Source organism: Eimeria necatrix, genomic scaffold (assembly GCF_000499385.1).
Source record: "Eimeria necatrix Houghton genomic scaffold, Enh_scaff569, whole genome shotgun sequence".
Taxonomy (NCBI): domain Eukaryota; phylum Apicomplexa; class Conoidasida; order Eucoccidiorida; family Eimeriidae; genus Eimeria; species Eimeria necatrix.
Genome location: NW_013654434.1, coordinates 1 through 9,720, shown reverse-complemented (window position 1 = coordinate 9,720; position 9,720 = coordinate 1). Strand labels below are relative to the sequence as shown.

Here is a 9,720-nt window from a genome sequence, read left to right as displayed (position 1 = left end):
CTACTGAGACTGCTGCTTCTGCTGCTGCTGCTGCTGCTGCTGCTGCGGCTGCTGCAGTTGCAGCTGCTGCTGCTGACTGTGTCCCTCTTCTTCCTCTTCTTCCTCCTCCCCCGCCTCCTCCGCCAGCTGCTGAAGCGGCATCTGAGGGGGCCCCCAGCGTGCCCTAGCAGTTTGCTGCTCCTTGTGGGGCCCCTGCCTCGCTGCTGCTGCTGCTGCTGCTGCTGCTGCTGCTGCTGCTGCTGCTGCTGGTGTCTCCGTTTGTATGAACCCTTCTCCATCGCTGATTGCTTCGAGGGCCTTCCTCAGCAGCTCCTGCATGTCAGGTGTCCTTGCTGTCTCTTTTTGGGTCCCTTTTTTGGGAGCAGCAGCAGCAGCAGCAGCTGCTGCTGCTGCTGCTGCTGCTGCTGTCCCTGGCTGCCGCTGCGCTGCTGCTGCGCGTGACTGCCTTGCTTTTGCAGGCATCGATGACGTCCGCATTCTGGCAGCTGGCTTCAGCTGCTGCTGCTGCCGCTGCTGCCGCTGCTGCTGCTGCTGCTGCTGCCGCTGCTGCTGCTGCTGCTGCTGCATGTGGCTTCTTGTGCCCTTTATGCGCGCTGCCTGCGGGTACCACAGCAGCACGTGCTTCTTCAGTTCTTTCTTGGCTCGTTCTCTGCTGCTGCTGCTGCTGCTGCTTCTGCTGCTGCTGCTGCCTGCTGCTGCTTGTCTCCTTTTTTTGTCTGTCTCCGTGTATGCCTCCGCCAGTGTCTCTGCTGCTTGCTGCAGCGCAGCAAGCGCCTGCTGCTGCTGCTGCAGTGCATGCACGCGGGCCTTGCTGAAGGCCTGGAGGGTTTCGAAGTTATTTCCGAAGGTTTTGCTTCTTTCTATTGCTGCTGCTGCTGCAGCAGCAAAGTCCTCTAGGGTTTCCTGCTGCAGCTGCTGCTTCGTTTTCGCCTGCAGCAGCTGCAGCTCGTTGGCTTGCTGCTGCTGCCGCGCTGTCTCCTTCAGCAGCACCACAAGAAAGGGAAAGTGCAGCAGCTGCAGGCCCCTCGGGCCCTTTGCTGCTGCTGCTGCTCCTGCTGCTGCTGCTCCTAATGCTGCTGCTGCTGCTGCTTGCATGTCTTTGAGGCACTGCAGCACCCGCTGCTGCGACTTTTCCTGCTGCTGCCTTATCTCTTCTTTCCGCCTTTTTGCTGCTGCCCACTTCACTGCTGTTAGCTGCTGCACTGTCTCTGGCGAGGGCGCTGCTGCTGCTGCTGCTGCTGCTGCTGCGAGGGCCTGCGGCCCCTGCTGCTGCAGCTGCTGCAGCAGCCGCTCCTGGGTGAGCAGCCGCTGCAGCTGCTGCTGCGCTGCTGCTGCGCCCCGCTGCAGTGCTGCAGTGTCCCTTAAAAGGGCCCCCAGGGCCCCCAAATAATCTGCTGCTGCAGCAGACCCTCTGAGGTTTCTGCGCAGCAACTGGGGGCCCCTAAGTGTGGGGCCCCACAGCAGCTCGGCCTGGGGCTGCTGGGATCGTGTCTGGAGGAGACGATCCCAGTTCCCCAGCAGCAGCAGCAGCTGCTGGTGCCGCGCAGCAGCAAAAGCCTCGGGGGCTGCAGCAGAAGAAGCTGCTGCTTCTTCCAGGGCCCCCACCTGTCTCTTCGCTTGCTGCACTGCTTCTGCTGCAGCAGCCAAAACCTGCCGCGGCTGCCGCTGCTGCTGCTGCTGCTGCTGCTGCAGCTGCGCCTGCAGCAGCTGCTGCTCTTCGGGAAGCAAAACGGCAAGCTCTTCTGCTGCAGCAGCAAGTTCGCGCTGCTGCTCCGCTGTGGCGCGGAAGGCCTTGGGGCGAAAGTACTGCTGCAGCTGCTGCTGCAGCTGCTGCAGCTGCTGCAGCTCGAAGGCAGCAAAGTCCGTTTTTGTGTCTCCGTTGCTGCCTGTCTCCAACAAGTTGTTTAGCTGCTGCTGCTGTGTCTCCAATTCTTTGTCTCTTTGCTGCAGCTCTTGCTGCAGCGCGGCGCTTCTGGCTGCGCGCTGCAGCGCCTCGCGTTCAGCGCTTTGCTGCTGCTGCTGCTGCTGCTCCAGCTGCTGCTGCTGCAGTCGCAGCTGCGACAGCTCTTCATCGAGCTGTTCTTCCCTTTGCTGCAGCTGCTGCTTCTCCTGCTGCAGCTCCTGCTGCAGCTGCTGCTGCGTTTGCTGCTCCCGCTGCAGTCGGTACTGCATATCTTTCAGTACTGCAAGAAGCTGCTGGTGCCTCTGCTTCTTTTGCTGCTGCTGTTGCTGCTGCTGCTGCTGCTGCTGCGTCTGAGGCTCAGCGGCTGGACTTTTTTTCCTGCTGCTGCTGCTGCTGCTGCTGCTGTTGCCAGCCCGATCTTTGCCGTCTGCTGCTTGTGCCTCGCGAGTTCTCTGCTGCTGCTGCTGCTGCAGCTGCTGCTGCTGCTGCAGCTGCTGCAGCTTTGCTGCTTCTTTTTGCATGCGCTGTTGCTCCATTTGTATGTCTTCTATCCAGGCGGAGACAGTCTCCTCCGTGGAGCCTGCAGGCAGCAGCCGCTGCTGCTGCTGCTGCTGCCGCTGCTGCTGCTGCTGCTGCAGCTGCAGCAGCAGCTCCTCTCTCATCTGCAGGGCCTGGCGCAGCTTTTGCTGAGCCTCTGCTGCCCTGCTGCCCTCGAGGCCCTGCACTGCTGCTGCTGCTTTTGCTGCTGCTCTTTCCCGCTGCAGCAGCAGCAGCAGCTGGCGAGTCTCCTCGAGATTTCGCTGCTGCTGCTGCAGCTGTTGCAGCTGCTGCTGCACTGCTGCTGCTTCTCCTGCCGCTAGTTCTTGCTGCCTCGGCTCCCCTCCCGTCACATTCGCCTGCTGCTGCTGCTGCTGCTGCTGCTGCTGCTGCTGCTCGCCCGCAGCTTTTTGCTTCCCTTTCAGCTTTGAGGCTGAGAAGAGACAACCCAGGGCCGGCAGCAGCAGCAGCAGCAGCAGCAACTTGTCCCTTGGGGGCCCCCCCCCCTGAGTGACCCTCAGGGGCCCCAGGGTCTCCATGAGCCAGGCCAGAGCCTTGATGCCAGTTGCTGCTGCTGCTGCTGCTGCTGCAGTAGCAGCAGCAGCAAAAGCAGACTGACAGCTCTGCTTCCTCGTCCCAAGGCTGTGCATGTGCTCCCTAAGACTCACCAAGTTGCTGCTGCTGCTGCTGCTGCTGCTGCTTCTGCTGCTGCTGCTGCTGCGGCTTGGGGTAGCTGTAGATAACGCAGCTACTTGCTCAGAGGCAGCAGCAGCAGGTGCAGCAGCAGCAGCTGGGGAGGCGCTGCCGAAGGAGACTATCATGAGCAGCAGCAGCAGCAGCAGTAGCACACGAGGCAGCAGCAGCAGCTGCTGCTGCTGCTGCTGCTGCTGCTGCAACCCAGGACGACTAGGCCCCATGCTGCAGAAGAGACAAAGGGACTGATTCGCAGCTGTCTTCTTTGCTGTGCAGGTCTTTCCGCTGCAGCTGCTGCTGCTGCAGCTGCTGCTGCAGCAGCTGCTGCAGCTGCTGCTGCTGCTGCTGCTGCTGCTGCAACGCTGCAACGCTGCTTCTTCTAGGCCCTCCTCTGCTGCTGCTGCATCACTGCCGCCGTTGCCGTGTCATTTCTGCTGCTGCTGCTGCTGCCCCGCTGCTGCTGCTGCTGCTGCACTCTTGCTGCCCTGTGCACAACTTCCCGCTGCAGCAGCAGCAGCAGCAACAGCAACAACAGCAGCAGCAGCAGCAATATTAGAAGCAAGGAAAAACAGTCTCCTTTGCTGCCTCTTTTTGCTGCTCGCAGGAGACAGCTGCCTCGGGGTCTCGTGGCTAGGCGCTGCTGCTGATGGCCCTGAAACCCTAAACCCTAAACCCTAAACCCTAAACCCTAATGCATCCCAAATAAAGCTGCTACTCAGCGAGCTCCAGCAAAACCCTAAACCCTAAACCCTAAACCCTAAACCCTGCTGCGCGGGGCCGTCGGTCCCCAGATCTCCGGTGGTCTCTGCAGCAGGTGCACGTGGGGTTGCCTGCAGTCAAACCCTAAACCCTAAACCCTAAACCCTAAACCCTAATTCCAAGCCCTAAACCCTTAAAAAGGCAGTTTCAACCCATGCAACTAGACAAAACCCTAAACCCTAAACCCTAAACCCTAGAGGTCTCCCAGCGGCGGCGTCGATGCTTCGGGCTTGCTAATGGCTCCTTTCTTCACTTTGGCCCACCCCTCCAGACCCCCAAACCCTAAACCCTAAACCCTAAACCCTAAACCCTAAACCCTAAAGCTGTGAGCCTAGCCATCTGCTGTTCCAACGCGCCGCCACTGCAGCAAGGAGACACTCTGTCCCTCCAGTCTCCGTGGCAGCAGCAGCAGCAGCAGCAGCTGCTGCTGCTGCTGCTGCTAATTATCTCCAGCAGCAAATTAATTGCTATTTATTTATTTATTTATTTATTTATTTATTTTATTTGTTTTGTTTGCTTCTTTAATTGTTGTTTTAGCTGCTGCCTCTGCTGCGGCCTAACGCGCCCAAGAGGCACGGCGGCCCCAAACCCTAACTAAACCCTAAACCCTAAACCCTAAACCCTAAACCCTCAGCATTAGGTCTTGCAGCTGGGGCTCGGGCCCCAAACCCTGCACCCTGCCCTCAAGGATTAAACACTGAACCCCAAACCCTAGGCCCTCGTAGGTAAACCCTAAACCCTAAACCCTAAAACGTAAACCCTAAACCCTAAACCCTAAAACGTAAACCCTAAACCCTAAACCCTAAACCCTCAACACTGGATCCCGCAGCCACAGCCCGGGCCCCAGACCCTGCAGCTTGCCCTCAACGCTTAAACACTGAAACCTAAACCCTAGGCCCTCGGACGTAAACCCTAAACCCTAAACCCTAAACCCTGAAACGCAAACCCTAGACCTTAAACACTGAAACCTAAACCCTAAACCCTAAACCCTAGCTACAGCTTCCAGCTACAGCTTCCCTTCCACCTAAGGGACTCCCGCACGGAGACAGGAGAGGCGAGTCTCCCGAGTCTCCCCTCGGCAGCAGCAGCAGCAGCAGCAGCAGCAGCAGCAACAAAAGCAGCGGCAGCAGCGCTGTAAACTGCAGCAGCAGCAGCACAAGCAGCAGCACAAGCAGCAGCAGCAGCACAAGCAGCAGCAGCAGCAGCAGGAGCAGCCGCAGCAGCAGCAAGAATAATAACAAATAGAAATTCGTCTGTGTCTCCTTTCAATCCCCCTGGCCTGCTGCTGCTGAAGGAGACAGCTGCTGCAGCAAACGGAGGCTAATAATAAATCTTCAGCTGTCTCCTCACTGGTCAGCCTGAGCTTAAAAAAGATGCAGAATGAGAAATAAGTAAGCCAGCAGCAGCAGCAGCAAGAGCTGCTGCTGCTGCTGGCGCTGCTGCTGCTGCTGCTGCTGAGATTCTGCTGCTGCTGCTGCTGCTGGGGGGCTGCTGCTGCTGCGGGGGGACCTGCTGCTGCTGCTGCTGCTGCTGGCAGTGCTACGCGTCTCTGCCGCAGCCAGCAGCCAGCTCGCCACAGGGAGACAGCCGGGCGGTGCAGCAGCAAAAATAATAAAACCCCAGCAGCAGCAGCAGCAGCAGCAGCAGCAGCAAACCTAATCTAGGGACACTTTCAGCAGCAGATCAAACTCCAGCGCCAAGGCCCAAATGACGAACTAAGCAGCCGGCGAAGACGGGAGACACTGCGGGCCGCAGCTGGTCCACCTGCTGCTGCTGCTGCAGCAGCAGCAGCTGCTGCTGCAGCCACTGCTGCAGCCACTGCTGCAGCCACTGCTGCAGCCACTGCTGCAGCTGCTGCTGCTGCAGCAGCTGCTGCTGTAAAATAAACCAAAGTCTCTTTCTAAGGCGGCCGTTGTGGGGTCCGCCTCTGACAAATGAAGCGCGCGCCGCAGTGAGGCTGCTGCTGCTGCTGCAGCAGCAGCAGCAGCAGCAGCAGCAGCAGCAGCACTTTGTCTTGATGCGTCTCCTGCCGCTGCCCGAGCTCCGTCCTTTTCATGGAATTTATTTTTTCCGCTGTCTGCATGCAGCCCCAAAGAAGGGCCTAGCCCTCGCGTGTGGCCCGCGAGAGGGTCTCCTCGCTGCTGCTGCTGCTGCTGCTGCTGCTGCTGCTGCTGCTGCTGCTGTCTCCTGTCCCTACTCCTTCGCTCCCTCTGTTCCTGTCTCCGTCGATCCCTCCTCCTCTTCCACGGAATCTTCTGCTGCAGCAGCTTCTGCTGTTGCTGTTGCTGTTGCTGCTTCAGCTGCTGGGGTTTCTGCTGCTGCTGTCTCCGCCTCAGCTGCTGATGTTTCTGCTGCTGCTGGAGTTTCTGCTGCTGCTGGAGCTTCTGCTGCTGCTGGAGCTTCTGCTGCTGCTGGAGCTGTTTTTGCTGATGCTGCTGTTGCTGTTTCTGTCTCTGCTGCTGTTTCTGTTTCAGCTGCTGCTGTTCCGGTTTCTGCTGCTGCTGTTTCTGTCTTTGCTGCTGCTGCTGTTTCTGTATCTGCTGCTGCTGTTTCTGTCCCTGCTGCTGCTGTTTCGGTTTCTGCTGCTGCTGCTGTTGCTGTTTCTGCAGCAGCTGCTGTTTCCGTGTCTGCTGCTGCTGCTGTTGCTGTTTCTGCAGCAGCTGCTGTTTCCGTGTCTGCTGCTGCTGCTTCTGAGTCTTCTCCAGCCCCCTCTGCTGCAGCTTCTCCAACTGCTGCTGCAGTCTCTGCTGCTGCAGTCTCTGCTGCTGCAGTCTCTGCTGCTGCAGTCTCTGCTGCTGCAGTCTCTGTCACCGCAGCTGCAGTCTCCGTTCCTGCTGCTGCAGTTTCTGTCTCCGCAGCTGCAGTCTCCGTCCCTGCTGCTGCGTCTGCTGCAGCATCTGCTGCAGCATCCGTCCCCGCTGCTGCGTCTGCTGCAGCATCTGCTGCCGCATCTGCTGCAGCATCTGCTTCTGCACCTGCTGCTGCATCTGCTGCCGCATCAGTTGCTGCATCTGCTGCCTCATCTGCTGCCTCATCTGTTGCTGCATCTGCTGCTACATCTGCTGCTGCATCTACTTCTGCATCTGCTGCTGCATCTGCTGCTGCATCTGCTTCTGCATCTGCTTCTGCATCTGCTGCTGCATCTTCTGCTGCATCTTCTGCTGCATCTTCTGCTGCATCTGCTGCCGCATCTGCTGCTGCATCTGCTGCTGCATCTGCTGCTGCATCTGCTGCTGCGTCTGTTGCTGCGTCTGTTGCTGGATATGCTGCTGGATCTGCTGCTGGATCTGCTGCTGGATCTGCTGCTGGATCTGCTGCTGCGTCTGTTGCTGCATCTGCTGCTGCATCTGCTGCTCGGTCTGCTGCAGCAGCAGCAGCAGCAGCTTCTGTCTCCGTCTCCTGATGCGCCTCCTCTTGGGAACTCTCTTCCGTCAGTTCCTCCACAGTCTCCAAAGTCCTTACGAAGCCCCCTCGTGTCTCCTTTTGTGTCTCTTTTTCTGTCTTTTGTGTCTCTTTTTGTGTCTCTTTTTCTGTTTTTTGTGTCTCTTTTTGTGTCTCTTTTTCTGTTTTTTGTGTCTCTTTTTGTGTCTCCTTTTCTGTCTTTTGTGTCTCCATTTGCGTCTCCATTTGTGTCTCCATTTCCGGAGCTTCGGGTGTCTCCCCAGCTTCCTGGAGCACCCACTCGAAGTCTTCTTCGAACTCTTCTTCTGCTGCTGCTTCGGGGGCCCCTGGTGTCTCCTGCTGCTGCTGCTGCTGCTGCAGCACCTGCTGCAGCAGCAAGTCGTCGGCCCCGAGTTCCTGCTGCAGCGCCTCGAGGGTCTCCTTCGCGCGAGTCTCCTTTTGCTGCAGCAGGTCCACAATGGCCCTGGCCTCCACCTCCCCCAGCGTCTCCTCCCGCTGCTGCTGCTGCTGCTGCTGCTGCTGCTGCTGCTGCAGCGGGCCCCCCGCCTCCTCGCGCGGCCGCTCTTGCTGCTGCGGCCCCCGCTCTTCCTGCTGCTGCTGCTGCTGCTGCTGCTGCTGCAGCAGGACCTGCTGCAGCATGTCGACGAAGGAGACGGAGTCGACGACGGGGACAGCCAGCAGCTGCTCGTCGGGGACACTTTCATCATCCGGATAAGCAGCAAGTGTCTCCTCGTCGCGCTGCTCCTCTTCTGTCTCCTCCGCAAAGTCCTCCACTTCCAGGAGACCCTCCTGAGCTGTCCCCAGGGCCTCGAGGGCCTCCGGGGAGGCCCCACAGGCCTCGAGTTTTGCTTCGGAAGTGGTGAAGTCTTTTGCTGCTTGGGCCCAGAGGGCCCTTGCTGCAGCAAGGCGGTCTGGGTAGCTGCGCGGCAGCTGCTGCTGCTGCTGCTGCAGCAGCAGCAGCCGCTGCGAGTAAAAGGAGACCATCGTCAAAGCCTCCTGCAGCTGCTGCTTCAGCTCCGTCCGCGTGGCCCCTGTGGGGCCGCGGTCCGCGCACTGGGATCGTGGGGCGGAGGCGATCCCGGGCTCGCCGCTCCCCGGGATCGTCTCCTGTGGGGCGGAGACGATCCCAGGGCCGATCCCCGGGATCGTCTCCTCCGGCGGCAGCGCGAGGAGCGCCCGGCGCGCCCGCGAGCGGCGCTTGCTGCTGAGGGCCAGCCGCCTTTGTGTCTCCTCGATTTCTGTCTCCAAGTCCTTTGCTGCAGCTCGCAAGGCCTCCTCAGGAGACAGATTGTCTCCGAAGAGCCGCTGCACCTCGGGGCCCAAGTTGCTGCTGCGGGCGAGCCCGCGGGCCCGCTCCAGCAGCAGCAGCGTCTCCCCGCGCTGCTGCTCAAACGCATGCAGCGCCAGCAGCAGCTGCTGCGCCTTGGCCGCGTTTGTGGGGTCTCCTTGCTGCTGCTGCGCGAGAAATCGACAGAGACCCAAGTTGCTTCTGTGGCGGACAATGCTGCGGGCTTCGAGGGCGAGAAAAAGGTCTCCTTGGGCCCCGCGGGCTTGCTGCAGCTGCTGCTGCGCTGCTTCGCGGTGCTGCTGCAGCAGCAGCGCGCGCCGCTGCAGCAGCACGCTCCGCGTTGCTGGCAGCAAATCGTCCCGCCGCAGAGACACCTCAAGTGTCTCCAACTCCTCCCGCATCTGTCTCCTTGCTGCTGCAGTTTGCTGCTCCGCTGCGTCGCGCTCAGCTGTCTCCATCCTGCGGTGTCTCTCCACTGCTTCCCGCAGCAAAGTCCTGCATGCAAGTTGTTCTTTCATTTTCCTCACTTTATCAATTCCGTCTTTTCGGATTCCCTCAAGAGCTGTCCCCTCTTTTTCCCTAGCAGCAACTTTTGCTTCCAAAGGAGACAGCGCCTCGAGAAACTGCTGTCTCCTTTCTTCGAACTCAGCAGCAAGTTCTTCTTTCCGAGACCTTGCTGCTTCGATCTCGGTCTTGAGTTCGAGCAGCTGTTCCTGGCGTTCGCGGAGGCCGGCCTCGAGTTCGTCGAGTTCGGCTTCCTGCTGCTGCTGCTGCTGCTGCTGCTGCTGCAGCTGCTGCTGCAGCTGCTGCACCTGCTGCTGCAGCCGCTGCCGCGCGTCCTGCTTCGCCTCCAACTCCGCACTCTGCTTCTGAAAACGCACTCTGTCTCCTTGCAGCTCCAGCTTCCGCAGCTGCAGTGTCTCCAACTCTTTTGCTGCTGCTGCGATTTGCTGCAGCAAAGGCCCTTCTCCTTCTGCTTCCAAAGCTTCGCCCCACTTCGTCTCCAGCAGCGCCAACTCCGCCATTTTGTCCAGCACTTGTCTCTTCTTTTCCATCAGCCGCTGCTGCTCTTCGAACGCCTGCTGCAGCAGCGAGGGGGGCCCCCCGGGGGCCCCCCCCTCCTCCGCGGGGGCCCCGG

The 9,720-nt window shown here is 59.8% G+C and overlaps 2 protein-coding genes across 2 annotated transcripts; both read right to left on the bottom strand.

Annotated features, from left to right (window-relative positions):
* ENH_00063340 (hypothetical protein) lies at nt 1–3,357 on the bottom strand (the record flags this gene model as incomplete). The annotated part of the gene is made up of 1 exon (XM_013582138.1): nt 1–3,357. One exon carries the CDS (start codon nt 3,355–3,357, stop codon nt 1–3), a length of 3,357 nt encoding a protein of 1,118 aa, XP_013437592.1.
* A 2,218-nt stretch (nt 3,358–5,575) lies between these two features.
* On the bottom strand, nt 5,576–9,720 carry ENH_00063330 (hypothetical protein, conserved; the record flags this gene model as incomplete). Its single annotated transcript, XM_013582137.1, has 2 exons — nt 5,576–5,819; nt 6,090–9,720. Coding segments are annotated over 2 exons (3,875 nt in total), but the record flags the coding sequence as incomplete, so codon positions are not given.